This window comes from Etheostoma cragini, chromosome 11, assembly GCF_013103735.1.
Source record: "Etheostoma cragini isolate CJK2018 chromosome 11, CSU_Ecrag_1.0, whole genome shotgun sequence".
Lineage (NCBI taxonomy): Eukaryota > Metazoa > Chordata > Actinopteri > Perciformes > Percidae > Etheostoma > Etheostoma cragini.
This window is the reverse complement of record NC_048417.1, coordinates 4806098-4825293: the sequence shown is the minus strand read 5'-3', so window position 1 is coordinate 4825293 and position 19196 is coordinate 4806098. Positions and strand designations below refer to the sequence as shown.

The window sequence follows — 19196 nt, the reverse complement described above, 5'->3', positions numbered from 1 at the left end:
CAGAGAACCAATAAAGGCATTTCTCCAAGATGTTTTTGCTGTATTTCCTATGGAATTCGGCAAAAGTTTAATTTATCAGCCCGCCCCGGTGGTCGCTAAGAAGATGGGGTGCAATAAAAACCCTGTGGTCAATATACGTCACATACTCCGTTGCTCTGATTGGTTGTAGGTTTATCCAATTGAGCGCGGAGGCATTTTCTTTCCGGGTTCTGTTGAAACACACCCCGTAATCACAGCCCAATGGAGCAGTACCGGACACATGAACCACAGTCACCTGAGTGAAAGTCCTGTGTTTGTTTGACCCATCCAGCACCCCAACCTAAGCAGAAATGTGGCGCTTTTATACTTTGTCACCTTACTTCCTGCTTTGCTCCCGTCATGACTACTTCAGCCGCCAGAGGGCGTTGCTACTAGAAACGTAAATATAGCTCATAATTGCTACTTGAACAAACAATGTATCTCCAGATGTGTTGATGTTGAATGCTTGTGATAAAATTAAGGACAGGTGTCCCTTTATTTGTTGAGAAAATCCTACTTCTTAAGCTAGATGAAGTCTTTGAAAAGCCTCATGGATCAGCTGAAAAATGTGTCATCACAAAGCTGAAAACAGGTTCAAATGAGCACAACCTGAAACACCTACAGCAGTAAAATGCTACATACACATCAATAAGGTGCTAGGCAATTTTTTTGCTGTTTTCTCACAGGTTTCTCTATAGAGCCCCCTACCCGCAAAGCTTCAGAATAGATACTTGGCAGCTCTTATGTTTACTTGTGTCTGACTGTCAGACTACTTGCTTGGTCAGTCTGCCATTTCCTCTTTCTCTGTTTTCAGACAATGCTTTCCTAGTTTTCTGCTTCTTTTTTGCCGGCAGAGCCATAACAATAATGTGAAAAACTTGAAAAAACCCTATCTCCAAACCCTTTCACATATGTTAGCTTGAAGGTTCACTCTTGACCTTGACTAAAGATCCATTTAGTTGATCTGGAGCTTTCTGCCGGCTTTCACACAATCTTCCTCAGCATACACCAAAGATGTACATGTTCAAATCTCAATTTTTGTGCCCACTTTAAAGACCATTTGTCTAAGTGTAAAAGTGAGATTTAAACTCTGCTGAGGAGCATTAATACCAAAAGCTCCAGAGCTGCAACTCAGTAGACTTTGAGGTGAGATTGTTTCTCAAATATGTCTCCTTGGCATGAAATCTTTTCAAAAATTAATTATTTTTTGCATTTGTTGGTCCTTCTCATAAAACACTAATTTGTACACCACATTTCAGCCGTGATGAGACAGAAATCTGCATTTAGCTGCAGATAAATCTTGATTTTTGAGGATATTTTGCGGTTTGCAGCTTTGAGGAAGCAGACAGAGCAGGAAGTGTTAGTGAAGTGGGCTGTCCTAATTTTAACAGAGCACCAAATATGATACCGACAAAAAGCGAAAAAATCAGGACATTAACGACGTACAGTTTTGTGCAGCTTTATGAATGTGTTCTGTGCTCTGTTTGCAGGAGATACATGTGCTTTATGTTCTCTCAGTTGTGCCCAAAGTGTCGACACAAAGACATTAAAAATACATTTCTACCAAACAGCAATGGGATGAAGCGTCAAATCTGTTGCCTGTTTAGATGCTAAGCTAACAGCTAGCACGTCTACCTGGTCAGCCAGTTTGAGGACAGCCATCTCTGGGTCAGCTCCGGCTGCTCATCAACTCCCTCCGACACCGCAGCACCATGCACGGTGCGATGCTGGGCTCCGCTCCTCCTCCTTCTCCTCCTCCTCTCCTTCCTCCGGACTTCCTGCGGGACTTATAGCTGTAGCAGCTCGTAGCAGGCTTCTCTTAGATCTGTAGCAGACACACACAAGCGGTGATGGTGATGAAGGCCGGGGGCGAGCACCAGGGGCCAGCAGCCCGGCTCCACTCACGCTATCTGAGGCGACGCTGCGCAGCAGAGGCAGCCACTCGGGAGTCGCAAGGAGGCGGGGAAGCAGGAACGGTTTGACCCAAAACAATCCACATGTATGGCCGCCGCTGCTGCTGCTGCTGCTGCTGCTACTACCACTGCTAACGGTTCTGCTGATGCTTGTGATGCACAGAGCTCCCAGGCGTCTCTCCGAGCCATACACTACCCACAGAAGCCTCCCTCCTGCCAGGTCAGTACAGCCACAAGCCTCCCGGAGAAGCAGCCAGGCCGAATTCAGCTGAACGGAGATCACACAGGAAGTCGGAGCTTGGTCTCTCCTCCCGCCTCCTCCTCCTCCTCTCAGATGCAGAAGTGGAGGAGCAGCTTCCTCACCATCAACAACAACCAGCGCAACCTCGCTGCTGCCCTCCACTGGACACAGAGGGAACAACACGTTTTCAATCCTCCAAAGTAATAAAACAAGTAATAAAACGAGATGCATGAAATTAGACATACCCAACCAAGGGTACTTGTACCCCGGGGGTAACATTACTTGTGAAGTTGTGTAAGGTATTTTATTAAAGCTTTTATTGTGACTTCCTCTTAACATTCAATTGATAGGTTACACAATGAAATACCTACAGTCCAAATAGTTAGCTACAACTACTGACTAAAGAGTCCAAATAGTTAGCTAAAACAACTGACTAAAGAGTCCAAATAGTTACCTAAAACTACTGACTAAAGAGTCCAAATAGTCAACTAAAACTGACTAAAGAGTCCAAATAGTTAGCTAAAACTACTGACTAAACAGTCCAAATAGTTAGCTAAAACTACTGACTAAAGAGTCCAAATAGTTAGCTAAAACAACTGACTAAAGAGTCCAAATAGTTAACTAAAACTACTGACTAAAGAGTCAAAATAGTTAGCTAAAACAACTGACTAAAGAGTCCAAATAGTTAGCTAAAACTACTGACTAAACAGTCCAAACAGTCCAAATAATTAGCTAAAACTACTGACTAGAGTCCAAATAGTTAGCTAAAACTACTGATTAAACAAGTCAGAAGTCAAACTTAGTTCTTAAGTCATTTATAGTACAATATATTTATGAGATTTTGAGCATATGGTTTAAAACATGCAAAATAACAAAGAATGGTCCTTACATTTAAAAAATAAACTAAACTTGTAAACTTTTTGTAAAGTTTAAACTTTAAACTTGTAAAGTTTGTTGTTTTCCGTCTTCAATCTCAGATTATGATCCCACTACATTACTGCTCGTGTCATTTCATGTACACAGTGTTTCATTGTGGAAATATTTTTAATCACAGACATCTCCCCCAGGCGCTTGTTACCTCCCAGTGTTGACTGACACACACACACACACACACGCACACACACACACACACACACACTTCATGGAGATGCATTCCAAAGGTTATAAAGGGAAGGAAACCGAAGAGGCTCTTTATTATTGTGTCTCGAACATAACAAAAAACAACATCAAAACACCACCACAGTGTGTTGCCATGGTCAAAATCACTTCACTTGGGCAAACAACAGCCTTCTAGCTAGTAAGCTACCTGCTGAAAATGGCAGGTTTTGAAGAAAATGTTGATCATGCTACAAGGCAGGTCCGCTTGATTCTTTTTCTGATGGATTTTAAAGATTTACAAGGAATATGTTTATGTCATTGAGAGCATGTGGACGTTAGCATTTAGAGGGCCACAATCATTGCATGATTTGAGTTGGTTTATTGGGATCTACATTAGCTGGGGCCATAGCCACAGCTTTTCTTTCTGGAGTCCACCCAGAACTCGTGCAGCTATACATTGCCGTGCATAATAACATTAAAAACAACTACCAAACAAAACAGCATTGCATACATCACAGAAACAAAAAACAGCCAAAATAATAGGACATAACAATCATCAACACAATACAACACAGGACCTATATACATTATTCACAGAATGCAGAGATGAGATGACATTAATCACTTAAAACATGATAAATGATACATGATAAATACATGCTTTCAACCAATTAGCCTCAAAGCAAACCAACCACACAGCAGGGATATTTGACCTGGGTCAGATCAGCTGCTGCTCAACCAAATGGGAATGATTGTGAGCCATAAATAAGTACCAACTGTACAGAAAATGGGCACACACACATTTTCCACTAGTTTTCAAGGGACATCCCTCTGCATCAAGCACAGGCTTCCATGTCAGTCTGCCGGGGGATCTGGGTCAAAGCACACGAAACTGGCTGTGCAGCAGTGGTGAGTCAGTGGGGGAGTTTTTTTTTCTTTCACCGTTTTTCCCGTGAGCGGTCATGCATGATTGTTTTTTTTAACAAGAGTGAATTCCCAATTTGTACCTCAGCTATGATTATGGAGTGACACTGGCCCCTGCAATATTAAAGCTGGGGACAGCGGTCATTGGGCTACAACAACAACCTTTCAGCGTATTGTTATTCACGTGGTCTGAGAGGAAACTAAACTTCACCTCATCTTGGCTCCATTAGGCTTCAGAAGCCCATAACGGGAGACTTTGGCCAATCACAGGTTATTTAAGTGAGAGAGAGCATTTCTATTGGCTGTTCTGCAAAAGCAGATGCTCATGCACATCGCTTCTTTTTGGCATAGTAGAGCACAATAATAAGCCTTTATTAAATACACTCAAAATGACTAAATTCATCACTTTGTTTTGGAGAGTAACACTTATCCACAGAGCTGGATGTTTTTCATCTGAGCTAGCTTCTCCACAGATTGACAGATATAGTAAAATAATATTGATGGTTCAATATACGAAATTAAACGTTTAATTGAAAAATAATTATTTTGAGTGGATGTCCCTCACCCCCCCCCCCCCCCCCCCCCCCACCACCAAATATGTGAACTTTAGTCATCCAGAAACCTAGGGAAACACTGGCTACAATTCATGTGTACCAATGTCCATATTTACACAGTTCAAGTTGTATGAAGAAAAGAAAAGAAAACTCAAAACACAGAACTTAAGTTTTCTACACAAATTTTTTTATTCGGTTAAATAAAGCAACAATCGAATAAGAACAGAGGTGGGAAACGTGGAGAAGGTGTGTAAAGGGAGCAGCCGGTAGAAAGGCCTTTCAATACACACAAACAAAAAAATAACCCAATATTTAAAACATTGTGATGACTTGCTCTGCATTTTTCATATCAAGGCTTTTTTTGACCTCGGCCATTCCTTACAGGTTACACTCAGAGTAAAAAAAAAAAAAAAAAAATACATACACCCTCTACAATGCTCCTCTTATTTCTCCTAGTTACATGCTCATTTTCAATTCAGTGTCAATAAAGTGGCACCAAACAGAGGCTGATTGTGGCCCGTGTTGGATTGTTTTACCCGGGGGAAACATCACAGTTACTAAATAAAGAGTTACTCAGTCCTAGACCGAGATTAGAGACGACAATGTAGAGTGAAAGTTGAGGGGAGGAGAAAAGGGGAGAGCACATGAATTCATATTTACAAGACGTAATCTAGTTCGTAGCGGACGTACATGTTTTTCTCGTCGTTGTAGACTTGTGGGTAGTGAGCGATGAGGGCGTCCTGTGAGCCGATGTAAATGGAGTTGTAAATCTTCCAGTAGACGTCTCGCACCTTCCTGGCCGGATGGAACAAGCCCTGGAGATACAAGTCACACAGTAATGAGAGGCTTATTCACAGTGACTATAAACTTTAGTTATCAAACACATTAAAATCAAGAGTTTTCAAAAATGTTTCACTGTTGCAACATATCTCCTTCCTCAGAGCATTATTGTATAAAACAAAGTGGTACCAGTTGTGCCGTCACCATCCTGTGTGTCAATACCAAAACATATCACCTAATTTAACAGTTATTGGACCAAAAGTACAATATCTGTAGTCATGCCAGCTGGTTTTACAACTAAAATTATATATATATATATAACTTATAACTTATCTATTGTTCCTTTTATACAACAAATAATGACATAAGTGACCAGTGCTCAAATTGCTACAAATAGTTTTTTGTCTAATCAAGTAGCACAAAAGGCAACATTTTATTTTCCAATTTTTATTATATGAAATGTTTACCACTAGAGCTGACCCCTTTGAATTTGCTGGTGGTTCTCACCTGTAAGCAGTACTGCAGCATGCGGCAGGGCCCGATGGCGACCCTCAGCCCCTCCAGGGCGCCCATAACCGCCTGGATCACATGAGGCGACGTCTCAAACACGTTGGGCCACACGTAGTTAAGCAAGTGGTTGAGGGAGTCTTCACAGCCGAAACCGTAGACGCCCAAAGACATGTGCTGGACCACGGCGCTGGCTGTCTGTCGGTGGACCAGGTCTCTGCAGGAAGACATAGTCAACAGTTATTGGTGGAAATTATTAACCAGAAGCACCACAAGCAGCTCCTCCTCTGTGCTTTCTGACCACAGTCGGTAATCTGTAGCAGGAAAAGGTAACCCTCTCCTCGCTTATGGAGAAGGAGAACCAGGAAGTGAGTAGAGAAAAATGCTACGCTACCAAGCCATGGCCACTGAGGACACAAAAACCCTCGTCTGCAGACTCACCTGTCCATGAGTGCGTCCTCCAGCAGCGGTGTGACGGCGTAGATGTAGTCTTTGCCCATCTCTCCGATGTACTCGAAAAGGAAGGAGAGGGACTTGAGCACGCCGTTCTGCACATTGAGCTCAGGCACACGGTATTCGTTCATGAGCGCCGGCAGCACAGTGAACGGTGAACAGGTCTCAGCGACGATGGCGATGGCCACGGTCGTGCAGACTCTGTTCTGACGCTCCTGGACCTTAAGGTTATTGAGCAGCGTGGCCAAGACATCGTGAGGGCTGAGAGAAGGGACAAAGGAGGAAAGTGTTGGTCAAGAATACATTGTAAAAAGAAAGAATTTCTTTTTTTTTTATTCAAAAAACACTAACAATTACAGGGTTTCTGCAAGCTTTAAGTTAAATTTAAGCCATTTAATAGCACACAAAACGCATTTAAATAAAACTTTCACTGGGATGCAAACTATGAAAGATTGATGGAATGCCAGACCTAGATTTCCTTCCTTCATCATTTAAAGGTCCCATGGCAAGAACATTTTACAATGAGGTTTTTTAAACATTAATATGAGTTCCCCCAGCCTGCTTATGGTCCCCCAGTGGTTAGAAATGGGGATAGGTGTAAACCGAGCCCAGGGTATCCTGCTCTGTCTTTAAGAAAATGAAAGCTCAGATGGGCCGATCTGGAAGCTTGCCCCTTAAGAGGTCATAAGGAGCAAGGTCACCTCCCCTTTCTGCTTTGCTCGCCCAGAGAGTCTGGCCCACCCAAACAAACAAAGTGGCAGGTGGTCAAGCCCCCCCCCCCTCCTCAAAAACTACAGACTCAAAAATGGCATGACTTAAGGAAAGCTCATTGTGGGACTGGCTCGAGTGGCTGTAATTCTCCACCATGGCTGAATTTTGTGAAAGAGACTTCAGATACAGTATTAGGGACCAACAAGGTCTATTTAAATGAGACTTCAGATACAGTATTAGGGGACCACTAAGGTCTATATTAAAACTTCAAAAGAGCACCATGTCATGGGACCTTTAAGTTTTTTCCTGTAATTTTAAGCTGTCTGAAAGGAATAATTCCTTTTAGAGACTTCTGAGAATTAGTGAATTTGTACAACAATTTAAGGAAATTAAATTCAATGCTGCGCATTCCCTGAAAAGAGAAAATTAAACTAACAAATACAAACACATTTGGGATTTATGGAGATCTCGATGCCACTCACCCGATGGCTTTAGCAATGTAACCAAACGTGTTGACAGTAGCTCTGCGGATGGCCTTTTTGTGAGCCTTCAGCAACTCCAGCAGTTCAAAACAAATCCTCATCCACTCTCTGGCTGACACATATTCAGCACCCCTAAAATATAAAACAACAAGTTAGAATACATATACCATATGTATACCAATATGATGCCAATCTGAAATTTTATTTGACCCACCTGTCAGCGATCCTGCCCACCAGGTCGATACAGTTCTCTTGCACTTTCTCATGTCTGTTCTTCAGGATGGGAGTCAAACGAGGAAGCAGGTCTTTGATTGGCGGAGTCATCTTGTGCATACCTGAAATAAAATAAAAATTATCCAACAGCTATCCAAGATTTCCTTTAATAAAACCCTGAATTAAGGCTGCATCTAGAAAATGCACTGATTGTTGATGCAATGAGGATTCATACCGATAACGTTAACGATGGCCTTCAACGCTCCCAGGATGCTACCCAACACCTCCGGGTACTCCTCTCCCAGGTACTCGTACAGCACCACTCCCAAGTGACCCATCAGCTTTTCCTGCAGTGACGGACAAAAAGAACAGCCATTAGTTTCTAAAATAGGTTTTTATGGTTTTGTCTTCCAAGTCTGCATATGTCTTTATAGTTTACCTCCTGGCAAGTCTTCATGACCACGGCTGTACGGGAGATCAGGTCGGCAGCCTGCTGACGGACTTTGGCGGACTTGTTGTTGAGACGCCACAGCACCGTACCACAGATCTGCGGCAGGTAGGGTTTCACACGCTTCCCGAGGGCGTTCACCACTGTGCCAAAACCATTAAGCATCACAGAGTCCTGGAAGAAAAAAGGGGTTGAAATCAACAAACCAGAAACACTCCGCAAAAAATGGGGTTCACGTTGTTCTCAAAAATCTCGACTTTGCATCGTTTATGTCCTCCCCCTCACCTCTGTTGTCTGTTCCTGGAAGGCATACAGGATACCGTCGATCAACTGCTCCTCCAGCTTGTGGTCGATGTCAGCTGCACCCAGGTTGCCCATGATCTTCTCGATGGTCTCCATCACCATCTTTCTGTACTGCTCTGCCTCATCTTTCAGGTCATCAACAATTCGCGAAATGATCTCTGCTGCACCCACTTTGTTGGCCAGCTCCACGGTGGTGTCCACCAACTGTTTGGGGGGGATGGTGGGGAGAGAAAGACGGTTAAAAATTATGCGTGGTTAAAAAAAATTAAAAAAAACATACACCCCACACCTAAAAAAAACTTTTAAGCTAGTGAACAGTAAGAGTCCTACAGTAGGGTAAAACTATTGTTTTTACTTGCTAGTTTTGAGTTTAGGCAAAAATGTATAATGCCAAACAACTATACCAACAGTGGACATTTTGTGTACTTAGCTCAGGTTATTAACATTAATTAAAGCAGCACGCATCAAACCAAAGCACTTTTAATTATGTAATCTGCATCCCCTTTTGAGACATGATACAAATTCATATGAATGTCTGATTGTACCCAACGGGTGCAGGTTGAGAACAGACGAGGAATAAACATCAGGTCTGATAGCTCTCGTGTTGGGGTTAATCTAGCAAACAACTAGCCCTGATCTGAACCACGGACTGGTTGAACAGGCGAGAATAGTTTGCAGGAAGCAGCCTACATCTTAATCTAATAAAGACAGGCAGTGGCACATTGTTAGTAAGTAGTTCAAGTTTCAACCCAAGGCTTGTGTTTTTTTTTATAAATCTGTTAATATACAGTATACTTCAGGATTTAAATCACATGTAAAAAAGGTAATATTGATCTAGTGTCAGAGACAAATGTGTCACAGGACTGGACAGTCAAGTTGTTATAAGATATTTTTTGGCATCTTGAGTTAAACATAAACTTCTGTTTGCCAACCTGTCTGTAGTTGCGTCTGTCCAGAGCCATCCTGTGCTGCCAGAAGTGCTTGAAGAAGGGGGGCAGAATCTCTGTCTTAATGTAGTTGGCTTCCACACCGTCAGTGCCACAACACTGCTTCACCACCTATGAGACATAAACACAAGTGCAGGTCAGAGAAAGAAGCTGAGGACATCGATAGGTTTCACTGTTTCTTTAGACATCTTGCATTCAAGTACAGACCCAATGCTGATTAGTCAGGTGTAACCAACGGGTGCAGGGTGAGAACAGAGCAGACGCAGTTATCAGCTCTGCTTATTCTCTTGTTGGTGTTTATCTAGCGACATACTAGCCCTGATGCAACCATGTAGTGGCTGAACAGGCGAGAATGAGTCGCAGGAAGTTAGCTAAAGTTTGTAGAAGCGTGTTCTACAGACACTTTTCTTTCTTTTCTTCATCAGAATCATTTATAATGACAAATGATTCTGATAAATGAATAAATGTCCCTGTTGGCGACACTGACTTTTTTGTTAGTGTTTTTGTTCAAAGGACTTGAAGTTTTCATATGTTAAGATTTTTTTTTACATTTATCAGAACTAACATATTTTGATATTCTTACTGTTTGGTTATGACAATAAAACTATCATAATATTTTAGTGAGACTCATAAATAACTACAATTAACTAATTAGGGAAAGTAAGGGGAATTTTATGTTTTGTACTGCGTTTCTGGATTTGTACTTATTTTTAAATATACATGTACATCCTCTTTAAATAACCAAATATTCGTATTTGCCTTTAAAATCCTTTATAGGCTGGGCTCTACTACAGAAGTAAGTAAGACAAGTTATTCTTCCCCTCGCTTACCTTGAGTACAATCTTCTTCATCTCCTCGTCAGGGGACTGGAACTCCCTGATGAGGATAAGCATCACCTCTCTGGTGTAGTAGTTTGCATACTCGGCGTCCATCAGTGGGATCAGGTAACCAATAGCTTTCAGAAAAGCAGCCAGACCCTGGTGACAAAGAGTGTTGTAAATACAAACTCTGCTTACGAATTGAGTGTTGTAGATTAACCAGTGCTTCTGTCTGATGCTCCCAATGAGACTTTATAGCAAGCAAACATTCACCCCGTTCTTCCCTCCAAAAACCTGACTTCTTACCTTTCCTCTGTGCTGTCTGATACCCTTCCAGAGCGGCTTGAGGACCGAGTCAAAGGATTCGATACCGTAGGGCGTAGCAGCTTCAGCGAGGGCAGCTATAGCCAGGGCACTGATGGTCCTCACCTTCTGCTGCTCGTCCACCAGACCTGTGGCGTCACACGGTGAAAAACAGCCAGAGGTTGAACACATTTCATTGGCAACATTATGACAATGTTTATTAAACTGTATCTGCAGGTTTTGCACAATTTAAAGTACCTTTTAAATCCATGTTAGGGTTCAGATTAGGGTTTATATTTTTTGTTAATAGTTAGAGTTAGTATTTATTCATGTAACTAAAAAAACAGTTTATTACTATATAATGTGAAATAATAAGTTGTGAAATAAAACCTGAAAAAGACTGCATTGAACTGCATTTAAGACTTAAAAAAAGGAAAATGAATTAAATCTGAAAGGACCTGCAAATACCATTAAATGCAAACATGACTGACCGTGTTCGATGATCTCCACCAAGCTGCGCAGGTGGGGCAGAATTGCGCAGCCCATGAGGATGGCAATCTGCTGCACGATCTTGATGCCCGTGTGCCTGGCCTGCCAGGACTTCTTGCTTTTACATACAGCTTTGAGAAACGGCAGGAGAGAGGGAATACCAAGAGCAGAGGCCACCACGGCAAAGGCTCGGGCTGTGGTGTTTCTGACGTACTCGTCCATGTTGTCGATATCGGGTCGCATTGTTGAGATCATCGTAGCCAAACCGGCAGCCTGAGACAGAGAGAAGGGGACAAATGTCCAGTTGAGTCACATTCAGTGACCAATTTAAATCATACGCAAAAATGCTTTCAAAAGAAATAATGGAGATATTTTCACAATAAACTTCAATGATGTTTTGGAATGAGACTTGCCTAAAAGTGACAAATAAAATGAAAAAAAAAATTTCAAGTTTTGCCATCTTGTGATTGATGTAAATTCTGATTAGACATGATCATGACAAAACACAGGAATAACTAATGTGACCCGTGACAGTCAGCAGACTTGCAACCTAAACAGAACGTGTAACTGCTTTGAGTCAAGAGGTCAACAAGCCTGCATAACTTCAACAGTGGCAAAAAAAAATTCTATCAATTGAATTTTTGATTGTAACCAACGGGTGCAGGTTGAGAACAGACGAGGAATAAACATCAGGTCTGATAGCTCTCGTGTTGGGGTTAATCTAGCGAACAACTAGCCCTGATCTGAACCACGGACTGGTTGAACAGGCGAGAATAGTTCGCAGGAAGCAAGAGTGAGCGTAAAAAAAAAGAAACAGAGCCCAACATTACCTTTGCCAAATTGGAGATGATTTCTCTGCCTTCTACTCTGGCATAGTAGTCCTCATCAATCAGCAAGGGCTCAATCACCACCAGGATCTGGACACAAAGGACAATTAATGAAGTTAGTAAAGTTCCTCACATACAATCCACAGAAACAAGCAGAGACCTTTTTACACGGACCCCACCTTGTGTACGTATGGTCGAACCAGGTCATCCAGTTTGTAGAGAATGCGGTCAATGACTTTAACCAGCAGATGGCGCTCCTGGTCCTCCAGGGTGGGCGACATGAGTAATGGCAGGATCTGATTGAACAGGGGGCCTGCTCCAAACTCACGAGCTTTATCTGTGATCTGACGCAGAGCGGCCTGGAGACGAGAGAGGGGAGAGGATTAATCAAAGACTTGACAGACAGATGGACTTCAGTCTTAACAGATCGGAAGACTTCTGTCTGCGGCTCCCAGCAGCATTATGGTCAACAATTAAACCTCTGCTGAAAGCTGCAGCTCCTTTGAGGAGAGCTTTTTTAGCAAGCAAATATTCACACTGCAGCCACATACAGGCTCAGTGCTGGGTGTTGATCTTGCATTGGTGCCATTGTTGTGCTACATGTGATTACCAAGCCCTTGGCAGATTTATGACAGAAGAAATGGAGCTCAATGAAAATATAGGACATTGATGAACCGTGTTAATAAAAGAAAAAAAGTCATTTGTAAGGCAGTAACCGCAACAAACCTTTCTCATGGGCGGTGTTCCGTTTTTAATTTTCAGCAGCAACTTCATGATCTTCCTCTCTTTCTGCTCCTCAGGGCTCAGCGTGGATTCGTCCACCTCAACCTAACAAACATACAGAGCTAGCCATTAACACACATGTTGAAATTCAGACAGGAAAAAAATTCCAGCTGTTTCTTTACGCATGTTGTGCGCACAAATTTGATGCTCACCAGCAGTTTGTCAAAATATTGGATGTCATCCGGTTTGAGGAAGGGGAGGTTTCCTGAGGGCTGGTCATTCATCTGCTTCGTGGTGCGGTCCTCCACTTGCATGTGGAAGCCCGTCATGCCTCCAATGGGCGTAGGCGTGGCCGACAGTTTACGGGCCGGAGTTCGGATCGGCACGTAGCCTGCTGGTGGAGGCAAGACCTGTGAAGAAGATTAGACCGTCAGTTATGTGACCACTTGTTATTTATATTCACTCATGCTTTTGTCACTAGAGAAGCAAAAAAAATAAAGGGACCTTATATCCCTCTGGGAACATGGCATCAAGCTCGTCGTCTGTGAGAGGCCGGTTCCTCTCATCAATCTCTCTCTCCCACCTCCACGCCTGCAGCTGCTCTGGAGTCATGCTCATCAGGTGACCTGAAGGAAACAGACAAGGAAAAAGATTTTAAAACAGTTAAACCATTAAGGGGCTTGAGGATCCTTGTGACAACAATATAGCATAGGCAAACAAAGACCACAAGGATGGTAGAGATTAAAAGTTAGTCAGAAATGATAATGTACCAAAATGTTGAGGCTTATTTACCTGGTGTCGGGGTAGCCATGTTCATAGCTGGCGTGCCTATGGGCGTTTTTCCTGGGGTAAGTAGTGGTGTTGAGGAACCCATTTGACTGGCAGGGGTTTCGTCCCACCGAGACTTCCTCTTACTGGCCCCTGGGGTCGGAGTCTCGCCCACAGACTCATCTCCTCTGTCTGTGCGTGGCGTTTCTGCCCAGCCACTCCCGTGTCCCGGGGTCTCCCTTTCTGTCTTTGGGGTTTCGTCCCAGCGGTTCTTCCGTACGCTTCCTGTGGCACCACCATGACCGGGCGTGGCATGGCCGGGCGTGTCCCTGCCAGGGGTGGCAGCGCCAGCAGGTGTGTGGCTGGGAGTGGGGTCCCACATGCGGGTACTGGGAGTAGCCCCCGGGGTCTCGCTGCCTTTGGGGCGGCCAGGGGTTTCATCCCATCGGGTGCTTGAAGGTGTGTGTGCGGGGGTGTGTCCAGGAGTGTGTCCTGGAGTCTACGGGGGACCAGAAACAAAGAAAACATGAGAGAGAATCCACAACATTGATTCCCTCAAAATACCAAGTTTCATTATACCGGAGTACTTATACAGAATTAACTAGAATATTTTAGCCACTACAGGGCACCTAAGTTATCCACCAAGCAGTAAGAGGCTGAAACTTGTGTGGCTCACCTCAGAGGAGGAGTCGGCCTGGTCCCAGGTGGAGATCTTTTTGGGAGTAGTATTAGTTGGGGTTTGGTCAGCTGTCTGGTCCCATCGACGTTTACGTTTTGCGGCAGCAGCGGCTTGTGAGGCAGCGGACCCGTTGACAGCTTTCAGGTCCCCAGATTTGGCCTTCTCTGCCAGTTGCTGACGAATCTCTCTCTGCAAGTAAAAATGCTCAACTTTAGAAAAATAAACGATATCTGTGCTGTAACAAAACACATGACTCTATATCTGACAGTATATCCATCTATCAATAGAATAAGAAATTTGAGTGGCTGCTCACCTCCTCTTTTGACAGGTTCTGCTCCAACATGACGTCCACGTACGACCTGACTTGCAGCTTGGGGTCCGGCGTTTTGCCCCCTGCGCGAAAGAGCACGAACAAGAACAAAGGACATTCATCAGTATACGCTCTAGGGACCCAAGTTATTACAAACACAGCAAGCACAACCAGCTAACCCAGACTCTCTTTACCAACAGATTAACTTACGTTCCTGTTTTTATAAACAGCTGATTCACAAATCATTCCTAGTGAATTACATACAAATATGCATTTGGCTCTTTTTACATACAGTCATATCATTCTAATGAAAAACAAGCAGATACATAGAGAGAAGAGCTGAAGTTGTGGTGCTTTCTTAAAGTGGATTAAGAAGTTATAGCCATCACTGATGCAGGGGTCCTGGGCTGTGCTCTTCAGAATACGTACACTTTCAGTGCCAAGGGTCCCTCTGCAGTCTGACTTCAACCGGCAGAAAAGAAGCCTAGAAAATTTCTCTTTACCATTAGTAACACTTTGGAAAAGGGTTTGAACTTACACACAACAGTATACCACCTGTGTTGCATTGATTTACAGCACTCAAAAAAACAAGGCATCTTCTTGGGGTATAACCACAAAACTAGAAAAAAAATTCATATGGAGACCATGTGGTCCAGTTCCCAATTGTTCATACTAGCATTTAAAAAGAAGTAAAGAATTTGAGGCTACAGCTTTGAATGACATTTGCACAAAATGTGAGCATCTACACTAGGAATTAAATAAAAAAAAATGAGGCAAAAATTATGAATCTAGCCCAACTGTCAGAAATATGACAATACAACATGCCAGAGCCACATTGACTTGTCATAACAGCAGTGGTTATTATCCAGCCATTGTACATTTAGATATTGACTTCATTTTCAGAACAAAAAGCTGACTAATAAAATATGTAGTCAATTATTTGGGCAGTGGTTTTCCATCATGAAGGCATGGGATTTTTTAACTCTAAATTTGTATGAAATTGACAAGCCAAATAATAAAAACTTTAAAAGGCTCTTGGGGTGTGAGGTTTGTTGTAGCTGGGCTGGGATTCCCCTCAGAGGCCCCAAACAAGCAGCCAGTGGACCCTGACCAAACTGACAAGTTCACAGTTCTCTGTGTTCCCCATAACCTACACAGGATGAGTTGCTGCACCCTTAACAGAGTGCAGTACAGGACTGGCAAAACAGTACTGCTGTAGGAGAGAAATTAAGGACAGTTAGTATGGGCCTGTGGTATTGTGGTACACAATTCTTTTGATAACATATTTCTATTTTACAAAGAGAGATGTAAAAATAGAAATATATTTACACAACATCTTTGTACAAAGAGCTCTCTCTACATGCAGGCTTCAGACAAGCCCTACCTAGACCAAACCTGAAGCACTCGGGCCATTTAAGCTCATACTGTCGGTGAATGTGAAGATGCAGTAAAAATGGAAAGAAAGATTCACTAGCTGGGTCAGATTATTGCATGGTCTACTCGCACATGGCCACTTCCAGGCACCGTTTTTATATCTATTCATTATAAAACTACAAATGAATTAGCCTAATCTTCAAGTCTATCAGAAAAACTGGCTACCCTTGATTATAACTAACTTGTCACCTTGCATATCTACCAAGTTCAACAAGCTAACAGAGGTGGTTACTGTAAGTAACCACAAGACTCTTAAATTACAGCCCAGATTATGACTTTTAAGTTACTATATATGGCATGGCACCGCTCATTGGTAGGTTAATTACACCTTAGCTAACCCTTAGACTTAAATTCCTTTCCTCCTATGCTACGACAAAAGGACACTGCCCTTTCCCATCCGTAATTAGGCTGAAGCCAACATGGGATTGTTAACCCTTCGACTCACATACAACCTATCTGCGACCCACGTTTGTTAGGTGTGAATTGATTAACTGAACAAAGAAGAATCTAACCACCTCTCCCACTGAAAATGCATGGTAACCCTACAGTCGGTTTCAATATATTTTTATTGCACGCACCAGGATAAAACTTTGATTTTTTTTTTGCACATGAGGAAAATATTTTTCCAAACCAGAATACTTGAGATAAACTTTGAGCCCACACTGAAATTTGTTGCAAACTTGAAAGTTGATACAAATGTAGATCATTTATTAGGAAGAAAACGTACAATGACACAAAAAAATGTTCTTGGACCACAGAGGATGACCACAGGGAAGGCATCAAGTCTGGGAAGCAAGCTATTGCATTGTGGTCGAAGGGTTAAACAGCAAAACTATAGGTGTGAAACCATTGGTAGTCATGGGAGCCACAAAAATGTGAACCATGAACAGGGGGAACAAATGGGGAAGATGTAATGAAGTCAAAAAATATAAAAAATTTACCATCTGCAAAAGGGTCGAGACGCTCTGGTGAGATGATCATCTGTCTGCGCCGGGCTTTGTATTCATCTTCCCGCTCTGCGATCTTTGGTGGACGATGCTCCGCAAATGGGTCGTACTGCAAAACAAAGATGATTTATAAAGCGTAAGCGTATTTCTAAACGGAAAAGTGGAAGAAACTGCTTGACGTCTACTTTATTCTATTCTATCACAGAACTCAAAAATATAGTATTTCATAGCAAGAACACAGGGATGAAACAATGATGTTTGAGACCCAATAAATCGACACATACTTGCTCGTCTGACTGAGGAATGGCATTGAGTATCGCCACTGGTGCGTGGTACCCTGGCTTCTTTTGTCCCAACAAGCTTGTTGTTGAGTCCTCTTCTTCATCCTAAGGAAAGAAAAAGAAACAAGAGTCTAGTCAAATCTCACCAAAAGGCAAGACTCTCCTAGCTCACATGCAACAAGCAAAGCGGAGCAGTCAAGCTCCAAAACAAACCTATGGAATTGGGACAGAATAAGGTAACATTAAAAAGTAAGAACATTATAACACTATTTAGGTAAAAAAAGCTCTGTAGTGTGCTTTAAAAGACTTTTCAACAACTCTGGATAAATAATGATATGAAAATACTTACTTCCTCCTGTTCATTAGCGGCGATTGAAGTGACATAACCAGCAAAACGGCTGTCGCTGCCTCCATAGATCTCCTGGTCAAAAAAGCCAGTGGAGTCCAGGCCCACCCCCTGATCTCCCTCCTCCAGCAGGGTAGCCTTCATCCCCTGGATCTCCAGGATCTGGGCCTCGATGTCTACAAGGAAATAAAGAAAACAAAACCATGTTGTGATCGTTGGAGTTACATGGTTTGTCCACCAGAGGGCGCTCTACAACGTCCCTGTTGGCAACACTGTTTCTTCTTTTTTCACCTTTATTGATATTTTCACAATGTGGTTTTAGTACTTTTACTTGCTAGGCAAAGGAACTGAATACGTGCTCCTTACTTGTAGAGTTAGTAGACCAACGTTACTTTACTAAAGAATGGATCTGAACGTCTTCCACCACCTCTTTTGTTAGAATCAAGTACTTTTACTTCAGTGTGTATTAATAACGTTACTTCAATGAAGTAAAAGGATTTGAATACTTTTGCTGCGCTGATTACAAGATACAGAGCCAATAACCTGTTAACGTGACACAAATAGGTTACCCATTTCTAACCACGTAACATTTTGCGTAACGTGTGGTCGAGTGTTGTGGTTATATGAAGCTATTGCTAACTGTGATAGCCAAATGAAACCCATATTCGCATTTGAACGACAATACTAGTATAGACAATAATTAGGTAATGAACTAGTCATATTAGAACATAAGCTTGGATATTAATCTGATCACGTCGACAAGTCTGGTGGCGAAGTTGCATTTAATTATCCATAAAGGGGCATCTCTTGCACGTTGACGGTATCTAGCGCTAGCTAACTAACCAGTAGCTAAGCTATCAACCAGCGCCATTATCTAAGACGTCCGCGTTGCGTCGTTCCGCGGCCTGCTGCTTGTCGCGCTGTAAAACAACTAATTCATACATAAGAATGTGCTCCGAACACTGCAACATTTAATAAATCATCCCGTGACACATTCTAGCATCAAAAGTAACCAGAAACTGAAGGTATTTCGTGTTGTTTTGCAAATAATTTACCTTCGTGCGTTTTGGCGATCTTCGCCATTTTGGTGGTGGTTGTTCGAGTCTAAAACCGGAAGTGTGTTAATCCAGACTTCCGTTACCGAGAATAAACCATGCCCCCTTTTTATAAAAGAAGGAAAACAAAAAAATATAGACTTTTATCCTACACATTGAAAAACGAATGTATTTTTTTTTTCAATAATAAAGCAGAATCTGTATTGCAATTTTTTTTTACTGTAAATTGTATTCGTTCAGTTTTTGGACTCGAAATGAATTAAATGAACCACAACATCAAAATAAAAACATATATAATTCATTTTATATTTTTAATATTCAGAAATATAAAATTTAAGTTCATTGAAAAAACGTTGGTTTGATTGGTAAATTGTTCTAAAGCCTACATGTCTGACTTCCTCTGAACACTATGCACTTTATCAATACTCCTCAACAGTGCACTGTATACTGTAAAATCCTACTGCATTCTGTCCCTACTATTACATGGACTATGGACTGTCTGATGTATCAGAGCTCTATGCACTTTATTTAATGGACTAACATGATCATACTGCATTATGTGTTGTATGTCTTTTTTATGCACTGCTATAAAGGAAAAGCCCTTTAATGACTGCACTACTCATT

At 42.2% G+C, this 19196-nt stretch overlaps 2 protein-coding genes across 8 annotated transcripts in view; both read right to left on the bottom strand.

Annotated features, from left to right (window-relative positions):
• Positions 1–1895, bottom strand: part of ankrd44 (ankyrin repeat domain 44) — a 30280-nt gene extending 28385 nt beyond the window's left edge. For all 3 annotated transcript variants that reach the window (XM_034885845.1, XM_034885847.1, XM_034885846.1), the window contains exon 1: positions 1654–1895. In XM_034885845.1, coding sequence (XP_034741736.1) covers positions 1654–1680 — 27 coding nt within the window. In that variant the 5' untranslated portion in view covers positions 1681–1895. The remainder of the gene's footprint in view (positions 1–1653) is intronic.
• A 3021-nt stretch (positions 1896–4916) lies between these two features.
• On the bottom strand, positions 4917–18729 carry sf3b1 (splicing factor 3b, subunit 1). 5 transcript variants are annotated; one of them, XM_034885824.1, is made up of 24 exons: positions 18573–18600; positions 17521–17693; positions 17175–17276; positions 16885–16999; positions 14513–14592; positions 14197–14388; positions 13545–14019; positions 13257–13378; positions 12965–13162; positions 12756–12857; positions 12209–12388; positions 12033–12119; positions 11205–11475; positions 10717–10862; positions 10423–10569; positions 9578–9703; positions 8628–8849; positions 8334–8516; positions 8130–8241; positions 7896–8016; positions 7682–7813; positions 6477–6749; positions 6036–6252; positions 4917–5563 (listed from the first exon to the last, which is right to left on the bottom strand). In XM_034885824.1, the coding sequence occupies exons 1-24, from the start codon at positions 18598–18600 to the stop codon at positions 5405–5407; spliced, it is 3963 nt and encodes a 1320-aa protein (XP_034741715.1). In that variant the 3' UTR covers positions 4917–5404. The 5 variants fall into 5 exon arrangements, 4 of the variants coding, with proteins under 4 accessions (XP_034741715.1, XP_034741716.1, XP_034741717.1 ...); XM_034885825.1 differs by lacking the exons at positions 16885–16999; positions 17175–17276; positions 17521–17693; positions 18573–18600 and adding an exon at positions 14939–16757 and having other exon boundaries at positions 5405–5563; XR_004658559.1 differs by lacking the exons at positions 4917–5563; positions 6036–6252; positions 6477–6749; ... (13 more) ...; positions 13257–13378; positions 13545–14019 and adding an exon at positions 14939–14993 and having other exon boundaries at positions 14240–14388; positions 18573–18729.
• Between the last annotated feature and the right edge of the window lie 467 nt (positions 18730–19196).